The sequence below is a fragment of the Idiotropiscis lumnitzeri genome, chromosome 3 (assembly GCF_059441095.1).
Source record: "Idiotropiscis lumnitzeri isolate Australia: NSW breed Sydney's pygmy pipehorse chromosome 3, RoL_Ilum_1.0, whole genome shotgun sequence".
NCBI classification, from domain to species: domain Eukaryota; kingdom Metazoa; phylum Chordata; class Actinopteri; order Syngnathiformes; family Syngnathidae; genus Idiotropiscis; species Idiotropiscis lumnitzeri.
The window spans coordinates 4,092,098-4,113,784 of NC_142393.1; the positions used below are offsets into that span (position 1 = coordinate 4,092,098).

General features: G+C 43.6%; 1 protein-coding gene across 1 annotated transcript; it reads left to right on the forward strand.

Moving 5' to 3' along the window:
- Window positions 1–695: 695 nt before the first annotated feature.
- Window positions 696–21,649, forward strand: lancl1 (LanC antibiotic synthetase component C-like 1 (bacterial)). Its single transcript, XM_088291996.1, has 11 exons — window positions 696–744; window positions 13,167–13,239; window positions 17,838–17,939; window positions 18,003–18,120; window positions 18,499–18,709; window positions 19,091–19,238; window positions 19,323–19,469; window positions 20,205–20,387; window positions 20,471–20,647; window positions 20,747–20,819; window positions 21,222–21,649. Exons 2-11 carry the CDS (start codon window positions 13,198–13,200, stop codon window positions 21,296–21,298), a joined length of 1,278 nt encoding a protein of 425 aa, XP_088148122.1. The 5' UTR covers window positions 696–744; window positions 13,167–13,197; the 3' UTR covers window positions 21,299–21,649.
- Window positions 21,650–21,687: the final 38 nt, after the last annotated feature.

The following is a 21,687-nucleotide window of genomic DNA, read 5'->3' on the forward strand; positions in this document are numbered from 1 at the left end:
AGGAGTTGTTTTTTTTTAATGGGAGATGACCATGATAAAGGACTAAACAGAGAGCAGCCTCTCAAAGTGCATTGTAGGAAGTTGATATCGATCGAAATTGGGATGTCAGTTACCAAGAAAATAATATGGCAGTCTGTCGTAACGGGCTGCCGGCCTCTGCGCTTAAGATGCCACATGCGCCGAGGCTTGCGCTGGAAACTCAAGTTGAGCTATTTGGCATCAAATCGACCCGCTGTGTATGGAGGGTATAAAAAAAAAAATACGAGCAGAACGAGAAAAACAGATTCCCGCAGTCAAGCATGGAAGGGGAAACGTGTTTTCGGCAAAAGGTGCGGAGTCACTTCATTGCGCGGAGGGCTTCATAAATGGAGCAACGGATGTAAGGTCAAATCTCGGATTTGATCATTCTTTAATCGGCAACAACACGGAAGATGGGTCTTCCGGCATCACGATGATTCCAGAATCAGAGGAGCGAGACCGGATCGAGCTGAAAGAGGTCATCGAGACCAGACCGATAGAAAATGTGAAGAGAGATGAAGTTTCAAACTTTCAAGCATGACATTTTAGAAATTTGGAAAGTTTTTCAAAATGTGGTTCTTGGACGCACTGTTGTGAATACAGAAATCTGATAACTAGGATTGCGATACTTTCTTCCCATTTGCTTATTGACAGGTGCAGTTTTGCTATCATCCACCGGGACGTGCGGTCCTTGTGTCTTGTCAACCTTTCTGTCACGCATTTCACGTGAGTAAGATCCACACATTAAAATGCTTTTAGTTTAAGTGATCCTAAAATGTTCCACAGACAATTTAAGTGGCGTATGTGTGGTGGCGTTTAGTTTTTTTAACGCAATTCGAATGCAATGCTAGAGATTTTGGCTCATAAGCTAGCATGTGGCTAATCGCTGAAGGCTAGCCAAACAGTTGTGCCTTTATGTACTTCTTTCAGTTATTAACAGACCCGTAGCTTAATTCTTCACTTATTTAATTGTATTCCGGACATTAGCATTTAAGTTCATTGACAAGAACATCGTTTAAAATGACTCATGACGAAAAGTTTTTACAATTATATGAATACGCCATGCTAACCCTCACAAGAAGCTGTAAAACGTCAGAGTCATGTCAATGAGAATCACAAAAGGGTTAAAATTGTACTATCAGACAAAGTGCATGAAGAGAAATCAGGGAATTATTGCGACAAAATGTGTTTTGGTTAGAATCTTTGAATATGGTTGCAGATGTTGTAGCGCTCCGAAAAGGCAACACTTTCCCGAGTCGAAACATATTCAGTGAGAGGGTGCGCCCGTCACGTGCTGAAACGTAATCGTTGACGGTGACGCGAACGACTGCTGGGTACATCATGGCCAGTACCAACTCGGAAATTGGGAAAATGCACATATTTTTCTGAAATTCCACTCCTGTCAATACCCCAAAAATGGGACCTCACAGAAGAAATGTGGGAACCACTGGAAGTCATCAGAACACCTGCAATGTCATCTGTTCCCGATAAATCTGAACCTCAAATCGCGTCCATTTGGGGTGTTTGGCAACTTGGCACGAACAAATGTTTAAAAGTCCACATTAGAATTGGAATCATTGCAGCACCAAATTGGGTGTGTATCGGGCTCACCCCGTTTAAGACATTTCCACTCGCAGCATGGCAACGTCCTGCGTGTCATGCTGCATCTTTGCAAAAGGAAGTGAGGGGAGCAGCAGATGGCGTGTCACATTTGTGTCCCGCCGTTCTCCTGGCCCACAAACTGCGAGCGGCCAACAAGGATCTCCAAAACACAAAGATTTCCACATTTGCCGCCCCATTTCTCTTCACCCACACTTCACTTCAAGCCCCGACCTGCCAACAATCGCATCCCATGTGTTGGAAATCTCCAAAAAAAACAAGTCACTGGCTCGGAAAATTGAAACTGAATTTGTGGCACCGAAACAAATCCACGAAAAGGATACATGACATGGTCCTCGTCGCGAAGGTTTCAAACACCGTTTGGTCCCCATTAAATAGCGGAAGGATATCTTTTTTGCTTCGCATGAGAGTCCAGTGAGGTCTTGCGATGGAGTTTCTTTCTCGAAATCTCAAAGCATTTGTAGTTCCGGTATTAATTCTTTGTCTGGTGCCGAAACACTTATGTTCATTGTCTTCCTTCAGGTGTTTTGTGTGAACTACGGTCTGGTGTCTTCGCAAAAATTTAGATGAGCAGTTATATGCTGTCGGACTCACAAACGTTTTAATTTATAGTTTAAAATGGCTCCCCCTTAACCAGAAATCTTCTCTGCGTTGAGGCCAAAGATAAAATCCAACCCAAGTCGCTTAGACTCCTGCTCCTGTCTATGAATGCTCCTTGATCGTCTTCTTCTTCTTGGTTCATTTGGGGGATTAGAGCTCCTTGATGCATACCGCCCCCTCCTGTACAGGAAGTGCAAAGCGTTTTCCATTTAGAGTGAAAATGGAAGCTGCCATGAAAAAACACACGAGACAGGGGTGCTACGTTTCTGTCCATCGTCAGCAAAACGGGCGTCCTCCTGTGACGGAATGAGAATTCCTTCAGTACTCGACCCGGATTACACTGACGGATGAAAAACAACCTCCATCGCTGCTTAGCCCGTCATTCCTTTTAAAGTGTCCTGTCAAGCGTCAACAAAACGGGCGTCCGTCAGTGACGGACTGACGGCGCTTCCGCCAGCCCTGACACAAAACCCACCTGTGTTTTTCTCCAAAGGATTGAAAGAACTTGGACAGCGCCGAGACACTGCTTTGACAACACATCATCAACCCCCTTCCGAGACTGACAGTCCACCGGTCAGTTTTTCGCCTCCCTTGTCGCCTGTCTTTTTGGTTCGTCTGCACAACTTGGCCCAGAGAAAGCAGAAGAAGCTGCAGCACGAGCGTATATGTTCCTTATTTCATATTCCCCCTGAAGAACTCCTCGCTGTGTTCACTCAAACTCCGTCTCTGGAGACGGAACTGGCGCTCGCTCTCTCATAAACAGCATGAATCCTGGATTTGCAAAACCTGAACGGAATGCTAAAATAGGAGATAATACGCAGGGCTTTATTTGAACACATTTACCTTTTTACGTTTTTTTTTTTTTCTTCAGCCGTGCAAATGTGTGTAAATAACACATATAGAATTGATTGCATACCTTGCGGAATTTTCGGCTCTCTGAACAAACGGCGTGTTGGCGCCGTAACTCGAGCAAATGAAACCGCAGCTCCATAATTGCCTTAGATTGAATGAGTCAAATGCGTTGTCCTAGACTACAATATTTTTTTTTAAATCATTTAATTCCTCGTAAGGCTTGAGCGTGATAATGATTTCCCCGCTCCTCGTCTCAGTTAAACACGTCTGCTTCTAATGTAATATGCATTGTCAATTTAAACCATAGCGGTGATTTAGGAGTTCAGGCCCAACAGCGCCCCTCGCTGGTATTTCCCTGGTACTGCACGTCCTCATATTACTCATGCCACTCATACATCAAAACGATTTTTATTTTTGGGATGCGAAGGTGTTTAAGTGGAATCGTACTTGCGTCTTTGCGTGACCTAATGTCAAGATTCACTTCACCGACAGTGCTGCGCAAATATTTTGGGTTGACTCGGCTCTGGAAGCGGCACATTTATCTCGGCTTTGTTTCCCTCTCCATGGCACTTGCTCCAAGTTGCTAAAGAAATCTGACACTTGTCACTCTCTGACAGCTCCAACAAACTCCTCAAACTCGTCCCGAGAGAGTCTGCGGGAGTCCAGGCGCTCGCTAGAAAACCCCGTGTGTCGTGTCACGGCTCTCACACACACACACACACACACACACACTCAATCGGAGCTGTCTGTCTCCGCTCATTGGAAGTTGCCACCGCAGACATGCGCTGACATCACAATTAGACGGAATACGCCCCAGCACTGCACGGTCATCCATCACATATAAATACGGAGACGGCTTGCAAAGATGCCGGCAGGCGCCACAGCGCATCTTGGTGTGAAAATACATTTTCAGCACTGCCAGGGCAGTAGGTTGCTCATCTCCCATCTCCTTCCTTCAGCACCGAAGAATATTTGCATTCTCTCTGTCACTCCATTTTTTTTTTCTCCCCTTGCCTGTTTAAGAAAAGACAGCGAGACCTTTTTCGGCTGTCAACGGTCATATTATTAACATCGTGGCTGCGCTATAAAGGTGCCGATAATTTACTGAGTATCAAGGAAGGTGCCCTCTTGGGGGTCCCTGGCACTGAGCAGGCAAGCGGCCCTGTGATCCTGATCTCATCAAGTGAGCACGTCCATCTCTATTAATCTCCGGCATTGTGCTGGAAATTGCTCTGACTTGTCGGGTGATTACCTCAAATGAACAATTAGGCGGCGGGCTGTCACAATAACTTGCCGCGCGGCTCTGAAGCGGCTTCTCAGTTTTTTTTTGTTAAGGGTCGCCGCCATGATCCAAGTAAACGATCCATTCCGGAGGGGAAATGTCAGCTGTCGCCATATCGACCCGCATGCCTCGTAATGGGTTGATGACGGAGATAATAGTGTTATGAGATGCTGAATACTTTGACAGGGAAAGACTGCGGTGTTGCGCAATGTCAGGTGTTGTCATCAAGTGGTTTGTTCGATAAGTACTGCAAAAAATGGCCTTGGGTGGCGTGTAAAATTAATTGCTATTGACGCGATATAATAATCCGAGCAAAAGAAATCACCAATAATGCCGTGCCGTGCCATGTTAGGAAGTCTTAATCTAACCTCATTTGTTAACAGTTCAAACTGTTGCCATCTTGCGGTGACAGTTAATTATCCGGCTGCAAAAACAAATCTCCAAAACAAGCTCATCTTTTTTTCATCAGGCCTACTTGGAGGCAATCTGTTTGTCCTCGTTGCGTGGCTTCATCACACGTGTGGCTCTTGCACGCCGTCGCGTTTGGCCTCAGCGAAAGCACAAACGGGAGCCATTGTCATCTTTTCGATGGGTCGCAGACATGCCGGGTGCTATCATCAGAACGCTTCGAAATTTGTTCTGGATGCAACGGAACCGCTAATCTGTTTGCGTGAGTGTACGACATATCGGAATGGCCCAATGTGTGCTCCGACGTCTTGATTTGGAATGAATACACAATGTGAGGGCAGAGTGACGTGAAAGGGAGGATGATGAACATGTGTGAAGTCGGAATCAAGCAAGAGTTGGCATCTTTGGATCTAGACCGGTGTGTGCGTGTGCTCACTCATTCATAAATTCCAAGAGGAGTGGCTCATGTGCCAAGTGGGAACTTGTTATATGGTGGTGCCGATCCAACTGAAGGAGCAATTAGAGCCAAGTGGGGAAGTGAACCACCAGCTCTCGACTATGCGTGAGGTGGTTGTTTGTGCGAATGCCGTCGTTTTCATTCATTGAACTCGTATTAATTGAAGGTGTAGTGGTTCACTCGCCTGACTTGTGTGCAATGTCATGTTTTCTGTCTCTGCACCGTACGCGCCCTAAGCTTGACCTCTGGACAGTCCAGGGTGGAGTCTTGGGATCGGCTCCCGCCCGCCAGCACTGTGGAAAAAGGATGGCTGAGTATCAATTGAATGAGTATATTGCAATCTCTCCAGTTGATTTGATTTATTTAAAGGCACATAGAAGTCCTCGTTTGAGGTGCAGGAAGTGTCAACTTCTGAAAAGTTTCGTTCCTACGCTGGTGATGTAACCCTAATTTCCGTGTAAATCGGAATTAACGCTTTAATTAGTGATGGACCGATGTGCTTTTTCTTTTCAGGGCCGATACCGATTATTATTAGTTATGGAGGCCGAGAACCAATATTTGAAGCCGATATTCATTTGTTGAAAAAAGGGGGTAAAATGGTATCAAAATCTTAAAAGATAAAACCTCCAAAGCATGTTTATTAAACAATTTTGGTGATTTGCATCATGCTTTTTTAAATCTTGAAAAAATAGACGACTTGGAGAGCGAAGAGGGAGAGAGATTTTCCTTTAATGGCCTTGAAAGTGAAAAAAAAAAGCCGTTGCCGATAATTGGCAAAATGCCAAAAATCTGCCACGATAATCGGCCCCGCTGATAATCGGTCGATCGCTAGCTTTGATACTCCCTAAATCTCTAAATAAATATCCAAATACACATTTCATACGTCATATCAACAAAATTAAATTAAAATAAATTAATTAAAATAAAAAATAAGAAATTGTACTTACCAACACGGATGAGAAATGCGGCCAGCATGTGAAATTGTTTTTTTTTGTGTATGCGTTCCAATTAAATTTCAAATGCAACCTTGTATATTTGCATCCCGAATGACCTGCATATGCCGAAGAAACTGCGTCACTCATGATGTAGTGTTGACGGAAGCAAATGTGGTCCAGTGTGTTTGGGCATTTCTACATTCGATAGGAGGTTGAAATACAGTATTTGGCGGTATACGTAACCAATCTAGGACCACATATGAAAGTCGGCTTTGAAAAAATTGTAATTGAGCCATTCAGACTATCATAAAAAAAAAGAAAAATCCAATGTGAGTCACATTTTCTAAAATGTCGGCCGAGGCACGACTGTCATAACGTCAAAACGTCTCAAGTTGCGTATGTCGTAACCTGACGATTTCTTGTATTCCAAACCTTACGCTGTTCAATTTGAAAGCATTTTCTGACTGCATTCCTTTACTTGTGAAGTTGTAGTATCGTTCTTCAATTGCCTTCATAAAGGTTGAGAAAGGCCTTTTAAAAGTCTTTTTGCTAAAATCCCGTGGAAAATTTGGAAGCCGTGTGGATTTGGAGTCACCGCTCATCAATGAGGAGTCAAAATAAGCGACGGCATTTCTCTAATTGATTATATGGGATTAAGAGGAACCTTGAGGCTTTCACTTTCTCTGTTTTGCTGTGCAGAATGAACCAGAATGACTTGTGAGCTCCCCAAGAACAAGAAAGGAGTCAATACCTTGGGGCGAAAAAGAAGAAGTATGAGACATCTCTTGCTATGCAGCCTCTAACTGACCTCTTCACGCATTTTATAATAATCACACGTTGCAGTGTATGGATTTGACGCACTCGTTCAGAATTATTCAAGATAAATCATTGGCCTGTCAGAATATGGTGCGTTTGAGGTGTCTGTGATGGTAGAGAAATGTATGAAATGCAACCTCAGCAAGGAAATGACTGCCCCTCAGCGAGGAAGTGACGCTGGGAAAAACTCATTAAAAAGCATGTCTCATTTAAATATATGCCTCTTGTACTCCAAAATGTCCCTTGGACCCTTCGGTGCGAGTCTGGAAAGTGACGCTTGCGCAGGTTTTGAAGTGAGCACCCGCAGGCCACGACGTGCACTGGCAACTTGAGCTGCATTCGGACTATACAAAGAGATAGGAATGGGAGACTTGGTTATGTGCGCGTGGGTGGGGTTGGGAACCAAGGGAACACGTGAACTTGAATAAATGGAGAGCAAAAAAAGTGCAGTGTACACACACATATATATATATATATATATATATATATATATTTTTTTTTTAATATATATCCATTCATCCATCATCTGTACCGCTTCTCCTCACTAGGGTTGCAGGGGTGCTGGAGCCTATCCCAGCTATCTTCGGGCAGTAGGCGGGGGACACCCTGAACGGGTTGCCAGCCAATTGCAGGGCACACAGAGACGAACAACCATCCACACTCACACTCATACCTAGGGGCAATTTTGAGTGTTCAATCGGCCTACAATGCATGTTTTTTGGAATGTGGGAGGAAACCGGAGTACCCGGAGGAAACCCACACAAGCACGGGGAGAACATGCAAACTCCACACAGGATGGCCGGAGCCGGGATTGAACCCACGCCCGATGCTGTCTTTCACTGTGAGGCCATCGTGCTAACCAGTCGGCCACCGTGCCGCCCTTTTTAATATATATATTTTTTAATATATATATATATATATCTATATCTGAAGCAGTTTTGCCGCAGTCGCCTGTTAAGGAAACAGATCGGGCCTGATTTTACTGATGGTGCACGTGTGCAAAATGTAATTGAATCAAACCTGAGATGAACTGCGTTTGAGATGGCTGCGTTTGCATTTTTTAAAAATACAGCATCTGAAAGGAAAGCGATAACTGGTTTGCACGGCAGTGCCAGTGTTGCGCATGCAGGCTAAATGAGTCTGTGGGGTGGGGGGGCAATTAATTTTCCAAAAAGGCCAGATGAGAAACTGGAATGGTTGTCGAGGGCCACGCCGACATGTGAGACTCAACTGTGTGCTGGATTACTTAAATGCGTTACTATAAAGTCTTGAATTGTCTTGTTTTAAGAAGCTGCTACTCGTGTAGACGTCATATTGAAAAATGCGTGTTCTGTCTTTTAGTCACTGCTTGTGGCATTCTTGAGACTTTTTTGTAAAAAGTAATAATTACGTTTAAATATGTACTTTTGTTGAGTGTGTTTTGTCAAGTTCTGTCATTCATCTATATAGCCTAAAACAGGGGTCTTCAATCCTGTTCCTCGAGGTAGGCTGTCCTGCCCTTTTTCCATCCCTCTCTGCCGCAACACGTCTGATTCAAATGATCGGCAAGATCTGATGTAATTGGATAACGATAACTTATCATTTGAATCGGATGTGTTGCAGCAGGGAGAGTTTTTCCATCTCAGGCAGGACAGTGACCTCGAGGAACAGGATTGCAGTGACGGGCTGTGCATTTCAAATGTCGGCCTTCTGTGAAGTCGTACGGAGTCCTACTTGAATAAATCCCCTTCATAACACCGTCATTTATGACACTACAGCTGGACAAAAAATATACAGAAAGACACTTACGCACCACTGAGTGAGTGTTGGACGACCTACCTTCTCTTGAAAATGGCCTCGCAAGTGTATCTACAATTAAATTCCATTGTGGTTTAAAAAAATCAAGAATATATTTCAGATTTCCAAACGGTCACCAGTTAAGACTTTCTGTTGTGTTGATTCCGCCTAGTGCTGCCCCCTCACGAGTGAGTATCCAATCACAAGCCGCGTTTATCACCTTCAACGTAAGGCCAGCGAGAAAGCTCACTGTAAACCAAGTCGGGATCTGATTGGCTATCGCAACTGCCTATTGACTGTAAACCCCGCCCTCTCTCACAAAGAACAGACGCTAGTACGATTGTATCTTAAGGCCTCGGACGAATAATGCGTGCTACTGGTATTATGAAATCTGCCTGGCAACACGAGCTAGCTGAATTCTGATTGGATAAAAACTCTCAACTAAAAAATACTACGCTAGGATATAATATGACATCAATGTAAAGAATATGATCATGATTTCTTGATTATGTTCGGCCAGCAGAGAAGGCCTTGACGGCCCACCACTGCAATTTACTGACCTCTTTGAGGATTTAGAGGCATGAAGACAGAAAGCTAGCCGTGTGCTACTTTTTCCCACATTGCATTCAATGCTAGCCATGAAACTTTCCTCCCATCTTCGTCCCCCGAAACAACAAAACAAACACTTGAGCCTCACTTTTATCACAAAGAAAGTATTCTTGACCCCATTAGTACAATTTAGATGGGCATGAATCGAAACCCTAAAATAAAGTAACGAGCAACCAAGATCAAAGTCTTAAGAAAGGAAGAAAAAACATCAACAAACTTGTTGCTAGTTTCAGCAATTTCGCAACACTCATTTCTCGTGTTATTGGCAACGGCGTTCTCGGCTGCCGCCAGAGCAGATGTTCACCCCTTTGTGTCCAGACTGTCGACATGAAAAAGAATCAGAAATGCGCCAATCATCCGTCACCCTCGCGACTCCACAGCCAAGTTCGTTCAAGTAGCGTATTTCAAATAACATCCATCTACAAGGAAAGGTCAATCGTCTCTTGTCACTTCCATCGATGATCCATTAAGTTTTATTGCTCCCTGTAATACTGCCTGCCAAAATAATTCCACAGCAATTACCCCGACAGAAGTTTGGATGGGAAAAAAAAAAGAGCCGCACATAAATGTTAAACGTCTGCAACAGCTGGAAAGATACTAAACTAGATTTACTAAACATATTCCAAAAGTATGTCTTGTATATTTGACACACCATAGAGAATAATACACCTTCATTAATTAATTAATTAATGTCGATCACCAGGGCACCATTTTAGCCACAAAAATCGGGAAAACTGAAAAGGTGAAAAACAGCTGAATAAAAAAAAAATTGGAATAAAAAATTCTGAGGTTTATGCTATCAGCTCTAATCATCCTGATTGGTGCAACTGCTCATAAACTTTGCGCACACAATCCCCCGTCACCCCTTTTGTCCTGTCCGCACAGCAGGTCTGCACTCAAACGTAAGCAACTCCTCAATATGGGCGCTGTCTCGCCTTTAAATCGGGAACTGAGTTGCACAAACGACACTCAACATTTAGAGACACGCACACAAAAAAAAAAAAAAAAGTAGGCTGAGAGATTCCCGGCAGTGTCCGTACCAGCTGACCCCAACGCTGACAGGACAGCGACTCAGTATGAGCTGATCAGTGCGGCCTTACTGAGGGGGGAAGCAAGGTCAGGAGGGGGGGGGGGGTGCTCTCGTCATCAGCGGGCCCAGCGTGCGCTCACATAATCACCGACCCACCGTTGGGCGCCCGACCTCCCACTCGGCAGCATCACACTGAGCGCAATCAGGAGGAGAAGTGGTCCGGCAGCGAAAAAAAAAAAGATGCCGCATGTCTGCACAAGTGAGAATCTGATATTGTTATCATATCTGCGCAACATGTAATTACGAATGATCTCGTCCCTTTTCTAAAGAGAAATCAACGCACAAGAGAAATTAGAAATACAGTCAACTGATCAGCGACACAATGACATCTTTCGTGCACTTAAAGTGGGAGCAAATAGAGCGTTTCCATCCTTGGGGTCATTTAAAATGACTTTAATTGCGCAGATTATATTCATTGTCAAGATTGTGTCTCATCCCTGAAGTGAAATAATTGGATTCCTTAGCAGATGATTTATTTAAATATTTTTCTTATACACAGTGTAGATCAGCGGTGGGCAAACTGGGGCACGGGGGCCACATGCGGCCCGTTAAACGTTTTAATCCGGCCCGCCAAGCTTGAAAAAAATGAAATGAATAAACCCAGTTAGTTTTATTTTCTAAATACTGTGGTTTTTCAAAGACATATATATTGTTGTAATGCTTTTGTTCACTTTCAATTAAAATTAAATGTATTTTTTTTTTTCTCCGATGAGGTGAGGTGACCAAAACACTCCATCCATCTGCTCCTGGTTCGGCCCCTCTGTCAAATTTTAGAACCCATTTTGGCCCGCCAATCAAAAAGTTTGCCCACCCCTGGTGTAGATTGTGTAACTTGAATGCCAAATTTGTATTCCATGTGAGCGTGATCGCCAATCTGTAAGAAATGTACCCAAAATCAACTTGTATCTAAAGCATCCACGACTGTAGATGGCAGTAACTTGTTTTATTGTCGTAGCGTTTGCATGGAGTATGGAGTTTATAGACAGAGAGTTAGGGGGGGGGGGGACGCAAAATAACGGTGGAGGCCATAACAACAAAATAATTGAGAAGCTCTGATCTAGAATGTCAGCGAGCGTCCGTCCCTCGTTAAGATTCCCTCCATGTTCCTGTGATTTGCAGCCCCTCGCAGATCAATAGGAGTCTTTGAGCAAAGCAGAGGCCCTGTTTTGGCTCGGCCAATCCGTGGACATCATTGGTTCGGCTAAACCATGACGGATTTTTCCTATTCTGCTTCTCCATTAGTTGAACATGGCAGGGGTGAAAACACATTCCAAGGGTCCCCTGATGGGAGTTTAATGTGTTTCAGTGGACGTGTGGCACGGGCAGCTGCAGCTTCAGAATTCACTGATGATGACTCGCATTCAATTTGTTTTTTAAAGATGTAATATTATTTTATATATATATATTTTATATATATATATATATATATATATATATATATATACACACACACACGCACACCCACCCCCACGCACACACACACACGTCTCGCTTTTGAAGAAGACTTCGGCCAACGGCATTTTAATGTTGGCCAGGATCATGATGGCAGTACTTCCAGAGCCAACTATTTTTTTTGTGTGTGTGTCGGTTTGCGGTGCTGACTTGCCTTTATGTCAGTGCCTCCCTCTGCTAAAGTGCAACGTCTTTAACCCTGCAAGCATTTCCAGCAGTACGGAGAACAAATATAACACATGACAGTTGGTAGCTGGTGTCGGGCTGTTCATGTCTTGCCCCTTGAAACTCTCGGGATGCAAGTTGATGTTTGCCCGATGCTGAGTGAACACTCGTGACACAAAACGCTGCTGTGTCGTGATGACAAACAACCACTGCCAGCCCTTATTTGTGCTAGAAAATAAAAAAAAATCCACATGGATGCAGGAGTCCAGAGAAGGAACAGAAAACGTAAATTCCGTCCGTGTGGCATTGTGATATGAATTCATTGGATTGTGTCAACTTTGGTGACGATGTTTTCACACAAATCTCATCCAAGACTCCACCCATTGTTGTGCATCCTGACTCAAGAATAATCACGGCTTGATCCTTCTTATTACCACAACAACACCAAAAAGTGAAAGTTCTGCCAACAATGTCTTTTCTTTTCCTGCGATGTTCTTCTGTGATGTCTCGCCTAACTGTCGGGACGGGCACCCCCGTTGAGAGGCTACATCTCTGACTCCGCGGGGGAAGGGCTCAAGGCAGTGCGGCCCGAATTAGAATCGTGCGCCGCCTTCCAATCATGTCATCAGGCTCTCCAGATAGGAAGTTTGTTAGCGTGTGACTCGGCGTACCAATGGCGTGTTTGAGAGTGCATGCAAGCGGCTTTTGAGCGATGGGGGATGTTTCCACTCCCTTGTGACGTGAAGGTTTTTACACAAGTTACTTTTCACATTTTGCGCCTCTTTAAAAGGCATGGGAATATCTTTTTTCTTGTTTATCCTCTGTTTTGACCAATTCAGTGAACTATCGGTCTGCCTCACAGTTTGGATGGAGTTTTCATGTTCTGCCTGAGCTCGTGTAAGTTTTTCTCCAGGTACTAAAAGGTCTATGTTGGGTAAAATGAAGCCTCTGTGAACAAACAAACAATGAAACAAATCTGATACGTGAATCCACTAAAATAGTGGTAAGCGTCTGTCTCAAAGTCAGGAGATTCAGGTTTGAATCCCCCTTGGAATGTCTCTTTGTGTCTGCTTGTATTTTCTCCAGGTACTCCAGGTTGGCCTCACGTCCCAAAAATATGCTTCTTAGATTCCTGCCGTCCAGGCTCTACAGTCGTCGTGTAAGTCTTTCACGATTATTTTCAAAACTGTATTATACCGCCCCCCTGTGGCTAAGTCGCACATACCCGAAGGAGTTGCAATGATTTCTCGATACAACTTTTAATAAAATCTATTTAATATTTTATCAAGTATAATTTTGTGTGCCATTTCCCCTATTTAAAAAAAAAAATAATGAAAATTCCTGTTTTTGGGGGTTTGAAACATATGAATGAAATTTTCATTAATTTCAATGGAGAAAGATAATTTGAGCAAAAAGTATTTTGAGTTGTGAGAGTGCACAAGGAATGGATTGAACTTGTATCTCAAATTACTACTGTACATTGTTTTTATATGTGCTACCAAAGAAAAATCAGCCAAATTGTGAAAGTAAAAGCATTTTCTGAGTATTTAAGTTACAAGGCCATACTGTCTTACCTCGTTCACACGCATCGGAGACTAGCTTACACTGGCGTGCCGATGGAAAGAGTTTACAAACCCCGGTGCATTGTGGGATGTGTGACGTCAAAGTCATTCTTTCCAGTCCGTGCCCTCCAATTGGCTGGCAGCTACTCCAGGGTAGACCCCGCCTCTTACCAGCTGGGATGGATAGCAGCTCACCCGCAGTCCTAATGAGGACAAGGAGTCTAAAAAAAACGGATGGATGGATTCTCTCCCTTCTCACCATCTTGCAAGTAATGTTTGAGAGTGTTTGTGGACCAGAAGAGAATCCTTAATTTCCCCCAAACGCACAAACAAACACTGCCCCCACTGTATTTTCAGAGACCTTCTTGCAATCTGTTTGAGGTCTCATCAAAATTTTGCCTTCTTTTAATGAGGTGCCTGTTTATGAAGTCCACTCGGGGAGGCTGTATGAACGTCTTAGCATTTGCTCTCCAATTAGGGAAGCTAAACAGTGCCTGTTGCTCAGAATCAACCAATTGGGGGGGAGAAGACATACGCTCACTGTACGCAGCGTTTGGCCCACGCTGCAGAAAAGAAGAGACTGCCCGAAATGAGAAAGATGCCAAGGTGGACACAATTTTTAGCTTCTGAATAAAAGTTAGCTAAGTATTGGGAGGAGGGGGTGGACTATCCCTCCTCAAAGCAAAGCCGGCCTTTCGTTTCCATCACTAAAATAAAGACAATGTCGCCATCTAGTGGACAGAATTGCTTTAGTTTGTCAACGCTACCGAGTGATCCAGTGGATGGTGTCACCGGCATGAAGGAGTTTCATTCAAGGAAGTTTGAAAATGCGATTGCGGCCCGGAGTTGAACCACAGACTGAGAATTGTGAGTCGGACGTGCTTCCCACTTGTCCACTATGCATTCATGATTTCTGTCATGAACAATAGACAAAAGTAAGAAAGCGCAAATTATAATTTATCCCCTCCCCCCTCCCTCTGCTATACCCCCTGACCCCAAGATGGCAGTTGAGCAGTATGGGGGCTGCATGTATTTTTAGCATTGCCCCAGATGGGGCCATGGCAGCTTGTCGGGGGGCCAGAACGTTCTTTATCTCAGCTGTCCGACCATTTCCCCGAGACCAAGATGGCTATCGCGCACTTGGGCGGGGGCTTGGGGTAGATGATGAGCTTTTCATATTGTCTTTTGCTACAGCTCAATAACTCGGCAGTGCAGATGAAGGTGGGCCAAGACATGATAATTGGAGCTGCTGAGTCACTTCCTCCACGGTCGCAAGCGGAGGACAAATTAGGGGCAAAAGCATTTGTCAGTGTCCTGGGAAGGCTGGTTTTCTGGGCATCGGGTTCATCTGGACTTTTATATTCGCTCCTAACTTCCATACTATGTAATATGGGTGTCCAAAGTACGCCCAAGAGGTCAATTTGCAGCCCGTCGCATATGTACTAAAAATATCATCTGACATGGATCGCAATGCTATTTTATTAAGGTGGAGTGGTGGCAGCGTGCAAAGAGTTTCATATTCCCAATTTTTTTAAATCCAATTTGATCTAAAAGGTCAATAAAGTGCACTTACGTAGCGCACTTTACCGCCACGAAACGTTGTCCAAAGCCTCATATTCAATTTACACCTAAATGACTTGATTGTGTTGTACTAGCCTCGTCCTAGTTAACGTTAAGCTACCCTTTTGTATCTGGACCGGCGCCGGTGGCCGTGATGGGCAGGACCGGCCCGGAAATGCAGCGGCCCTTTAGGAAAATTGACATTTTTACCCCAAATTCCCGATGGCCACCCAGCCCCTGACGGAAGTCCATCAGAGTCAGGGGAGAAAGGTCACAAGTACGCAACCGTTGCAATTTACAACGAGACTTGTGTTCCTAAAAATACATTAAAGACCCTACTCTGCATTTTTCATACTGAGAAACAACCCGTGTCCAAACTGCCTTTCGTATTTTATTTTATTTATTTTTTGTATGTTGCTGTGATACACGAGAGGCCCGCTGTAAAGTAAAAATTCAAAGTCACACTGCCTCGCTGGGCTTTATTGACTGACTGCTTAACAGTCGAATTTAAAGCTCATGAGCCAACTATTCCTGGTGTCCGCCTGAGGCAGGGCCTCGAAGGAAACGGTTTGGACACCCTTGCAAAAGAGCAACTTTGAGGTGTGTTTTTTTATTCTCAATTGCAAAGGGAGTCAGTGAATATGCTGGAGGCTACAGCTTGTCAGTCGAGTGGTCAGTCTTGTATTTGGTGTTCGATGAGACGCCTTTGAACGCACACGTGCAGCTCATGCTGATATCGAGGACATGGCAAGAAACTGTGTTTGAGAACAATAATATTGTGTGGCTGCTAAACAGCCTTGACGATGTCATCATTTGTCACAGGAACATTGCAAGATGTAGCCTGAGAGTTGACATGTAACAACTGATGATCAATATTGCCTCCAATTGATATTTTACCCTCATGATCGTTTTCCCCTCTGGCCCAGTAAGTCACTCCGCACGGTAGAGGATCTTTCAGTGAAAAGCTCTAATCAAGCCTGAAGGTCCTTTTCGGAATATTGTCACAGACTTGGCCTCATTTCCATCCCCTGTCTCTCAAGGCAAGGTAAAACCGTCCCAGGGTATGTGAGCAGAGGCTCAATACACTGGAGCACATGACTACCGCCTTCGCCCACTTGCAGTCCACTCGATTGATATGGAAATGAAAGGTGGGAATGGAAAAAAACAGAGGTAAACACAAAAACAAAGGACTGACCATGATGACTCTTGCAAATCTGGTGCTGCTCAAACTGCTGGCTTTGTTTGCATTTTTGAAAGACAAGGTTGCCCAAGTCATCAGGAGAATTTTATGCACACGGCTCAAAAATTAATTAGCGTACCCTTTGACTCAAGCACTAAAATACTGCTTGATAATGATATGTGTTATGTTTTGTGCCGTGTTCTTGATGGGCTCAGCTGCAGGAAAAACAAATGCTTGTGTTGCAAGGCAAGTGCAGTCGTTGACTGACTCACTATAGAATGAATTGTATTCAAACTTTTGACATCAAGTTTTACCCCAAAAAACTCCAAGTACCACCATAGAAATGTACTTTAAAAATAGACATGAAAAATTTACTCAAATGCATTTAAAAAAAAGTTTGAGACAGGCTGTATACATCGGTACAAGCTTCGTCATGTTTTGAATGTATACATTTCAATTTTATGTACAATTAGTGGTACTCGTGCCACGCTTTGAGAAGCAACGCTAATCCAGTAATTCTCAAATTATTGGCTCCCTCTAGTGGTACTTGAAAGGTTCACCACCTTAGCACAGTTCATCCATGCATCTGCTTAGTATTTGCTTAACATTTTATTATTTATTTTATTTAATACTCTGAGGGTGGACATTTTAAGTTCGTTTTAAACATCTAAATTATTTTATTCGTTCTCCCACTTTATTCTTCTTGTTTTTATCGTTCATTTCAAACCAAAACGAATAAATTAGTTAACATTTTTATAGTGAATAAATTGTGTGTTGGTTCATTTTTGTTACTTTTACTAGGCCTGTATTCATTGTCACTTTTTTATTTATTTATTATTATAATTAGTATATTATTATAATACCTGAAAAGGAAAATAAACACTTAACAATTCATCAATGTTGTCAGAAACAGGGCCCCACAATAAGAGTTTTTATTACTAATAAGAATTTAGCTTAGAAATAGCATTTCTATGCATTTACCCAACCCTACGACCACAACTTACATTTTATCATATTTTACTCTGTGCGCATTGATGTAAAATATATTTTTCGAACAGCACGACTTCTTACGAAGGTATCGGTTGTTGCCATGTAGTTCTTCTTCCCCACCATGTAGGGGCAGCATAGTTCCCCTATGCTCAAATCCGCTCTGGGTTGTAGAGATGAGGAAGACCGGATGTAAACATTAGGGGACACGCAGCGATATCAATTTACTTTACTCTACAATTATATCGATTCCCACGAAAATATTGAATTATTTTCATTTCTTCTAAAAAGCAAGTCATTGTGCATGTCAACGTTTTGCATTTTCGTAGCCTGAGGCAGAGCTTTAGCTACATTAGCTTATAAGTGGGTGTGTTTTCGCGTTCTATTTTAACTTCAGTGCACGCCCTCCTCTTTTTAGTTGTTCCTTCATATTTAAAGCATTAACGTTTTTATACTTTTTTTTTAAAGACAATCGAGAGAGAAATGGAGACGAGAGCCTTGAAGAATCCCTATCCTGACTATGACGGGAGCCCTGAGCTCACGCGGTCGCTTTTTGACTCGGATGGCAAGGTAATCCACTCTCTGAGGTTGTGTTTTGAATGAAGCTAATTAGACGTCGTGCGCCTTTTGTAGCTGACGCCGGCGTTTGCCCAGCGCCTGAGCAGCAAGATCGATGAGCTTTTGGCTGTCATGGAGAACGGGCTCAAGACTGCCAACCCAAAAGATTGCACCACTTATACCGGCTGGGCAGGTAAAGTGACATCTGAAAGTGGGAAATTGATAATAGGCGTAATAATAATGCATAACATAGTAATACATCTAATGATATACAATACAGGCATTCCGAAATTGATAGTGACCTTCGGATGATCAAGGCCAGGGTACTTACAGGTGGCAAAAAAGAGATTGATCAGAACAATAACAAAAAAAATGTTAGTGCCACCAGCTTTACCCCTTAAAGCTGTTTTATTTTTTCAATCACATCAAAATCTAAAGTGCAACTAATGAATGACAGCGATAAGTGAATGTCACTGCGAAGATGTAAGACGCCGTTGTCAATTCGAAACGGCAAGCAGGTACTTCCCATCAAAATGGCTCTGATGTATTTGTTGGCTGTTTCTTTGTCTAGGCATTGCATTGCTCTACCTTCACATCCACCGTATCTTCAAGCAACCGGCGTTCCTCCAGAAGGCTCTGGAACACATCAGCCGCAGTCTGGAGTGTCTGACCCGCCGCCATGACGTCACTTTCCTTTGTGGCGATGCAGGGCCGCTGGCTGTGGCTGCTGTCGTGTACCACCAGCTGCAAATGACAGTAGAGGCCAACGAATGCATCAGAAGGTAGAAGACATTTTACAGATTTGCTTCCACTTTTCTTGACTGACGTAAACCATTCCATCTTCAAAATATGAGCTCATTTGGGCCATCCTGAAAACAAGATTTGACATATTTACCTCCTGCTTCTATATTTCTTGACTAATTAAATCATTCCAACGCGGAAATGTTGAGCTCATTCAAGATATTTCCAGAACTATTCTCATTCTAGAAATGCTCAAACATTAAGTCTCACAGTCGCCATTTCAACATTTTAATGCATAAATACCACACCATTTGATTTCAGTGTCAGCTTTTCAGTTCGACTTTGTAATAGCAATGCTCACCATCAAGAAATACCAAACGGGTTTGTATTGAGGCGTGTGACTCTACACTCATCTCTTGCAGGCTGCTGCAGTATCATCAGACTGTTGTGAAGGGTTCGGGCGGGATGCCTGACGAGCTTCTCTACGGTCGGGTGGGTTACCTCTATTCCCTCATCTTCATCAACCAGCAGCTCGGTACCGACAAAATTCCATTGCAGCATATCCAGCAGGTGACAAATGACCACCATTCACCTTTAGCGACTCTTTCCTCCAATTGTCACCGATCAACAGCCACGTTTCATGTTCCTCCTCAGATCAGTGAGGCCATCCTGTCATCAGGCGAGCTCCTCAGTAAGAAGTTTCATGTGCAGAATCAAAGCCCCCTGATGTATGAGTGGTACAATGAACAATACGTCGGCGCAGCGCACGGATTGGCTGGCATCTATTACTTCCTCATGCAGGTAAAGCAACCGTCATGTTGTGGTCATACAATACAATTTTTTTTTTTTGTGTAGCACCTTTGACAACAGCTGCAGATGTAACAAAGCTCTTAACATCGAGTATAACAAATGACCAATAAGTCAATAACAAAGACTGTGGAAAGCAGTAAATTAAAATACAAATTAATAATACCAACACATGTATAGAACAGTGAACAGTAGTTATAGACCGATTATCAGCCGGCCCGTTTATCGGGGCTGATATTTGGCATTGCCTTTTTTTTTTTTTAACTTTTGAGGCCGATAAATTAATAGCTGGTTTATTTTTGGCTCGCTGCAGCACACTTCTCACTCGCTCTCTTCTGTGCTGGCGGCCCTGCCTGCAGAAGCAGTTTGACCCGCCCACAGCACCATCTGATTGGTTCCTTGTAGCAGCCAATCAGCAGAAAGCTGCCTGTTTGTTTTCATTGAACTAGAAAACATGCAACTGAGCCTGGGAGCTCCGTGTACTTTTTTTTTTTTTTTTTTTTACTTTTAAAACTTAAGTTTAATCTATTTTCTAAGCCCTAAAAAGGCTTGAACATAAACACGTGCTTAAAGGCATTTAAACTAAGTGAGGCCATTTCAAGATTTGAACATAAACAAATGTATCTTAAAATGAGCTCAAAAAATACACAAGGAGCCAGTGAAGACAGGACAAAAGTGGTGTTGGCCAGAGCCCTCCTGTTCGACTCTTACCTTCTCTGACCCGGACAGTCTAGCTTCGTGGCGGCTGAAGAGAAGGTTCGCAGGGTGGTCAAACCCAGCGTGGACTACGTACGTCATCTCAAGTTCCCCTCTGGGAATTACCCCCCCTGCATCGGAGATGGTCGCGACCTGCTGGTGCACTGGTGCCACGGATCCCCGGGCGTCATCTACATGCTGCTGCAGGCACACAAGGTGAATGCAAAGAAATAGCCCATCCTCCTCGTTGTATCGCCATCTTGTGGTGAAGCTTTATGAGTTCATTTTGGACGTTCCAGGTGTTCGGTGATTCTCAGTACATGGAGGAGGCTCTGCAGTGTGGCGAGGTTGTGTGGCGCTGGGGCTTGCTGAAGAAAGGCTACGGCTTGTGTCATGGCGCCGCCGGCAACGCTTACGCCTTCCTGGCGCTGTACCGGCGAACGCAGGACCCCAAGCACCTTTACAGAGCCTGCATGGTTTGCACACGGACATGATGGATTACGCAGACATACTGAACTGCTTCCTACACAGTATGGTACGCGGCGTACTTTGATTGGTTCTCTTTTCCTGTTCAGTTTGCAGACTGGTGCATGAACTATGGCTCACACGGCTGCAGAACACCAGATACGCCCTTCTCACTTTTTGAAGGTATGAGTGCGAAAATAATATAAATATAGTGGTGCTTCAGTCCCCAACAATCAGCATTTATAGTTAAAATAATTTAAAAAAGAGGCTTCAGGCTGTTATAATCCACTGAGTTGTGCGCGTTTCAAAATGCACGCACTTCGAACGTGGGTCGCTGCATTCTATTAGTTCACCGCTAGATGGCACTAGATTCTACACACTGCCTAATCACATCATTACTGTATGCTTTAATGTAAAATACTGTTTTGTAGAGTACTATTTTCCTTTTTAAAAACACATAATATTTTTGGGGGGAGGGGTCAGGAATGGATTAATGATTTAATTAAAGAGCAGGGTCGCAGAATGAATTAAGTACTCGATGTAAGAGTCGCTGACTTGGCTTTTCCCGCTTGTCTCTTCTTGTAGGCATGGCAGGTACCATCTACTTTTTGGCCGACCTCCTGCAGCCAACACAAGCCCGCTTCCCGGCCTTCGAGGTGTGATTTATTTATTTATTTTGTTGTTGTTGTTGTTTGCAACAACCCCCAACTGCCCACCCCGGAACTTCAAGCCAACAGGTAGATGTCCTACTGTGACGCCACAAGACCGCATGTGGCATTTCTGCGTTTTTTTTGGTTAGTTTTTTTTCCAGCTCAACTTTCCTTCTGCTAATAAATGCATATCACCTTATAATTGTCAGAACAAAATGTAAAGATTGTTGTGTATTATTTTGTGGGGCGGGGCTAACAGTTTGAGTCGTCTGACAATTATGATGCTGTACATTAAGTAATCATGCTGTCATTAATGGATCCTTTGCACTGTCTGAGTAATAAATGAGTGATTTCTCACAGCAACGCTTGTTGTTCTTGCGCAACGGCACAAACCACCACAG

Bases quoted from the DNA above. Each gene is read 5' to 3' on its own strand.
- lancl1 (XM_088291996.1), top strand. From the start codon at position 13,198: ATGCTTCTTAGATTCCTGCCGTCCAGGCTCTACAGTCGTCGT. The intron at 13,240-17,837 runs GTAAGTCTTTCA...TTTTTTTTAAAG, and splicing joins CCAGGCTCTACAGTCGTCGT to ACAATCGAGAGAGAAATGGA. The intron at 19,239-19,322 runs GTGACAAATGAC...GTTCCTCCTCAG, and splicing joins CATTGCAGCATATCCAGCAG to ATCAGTGAGGCCATCCTGTC.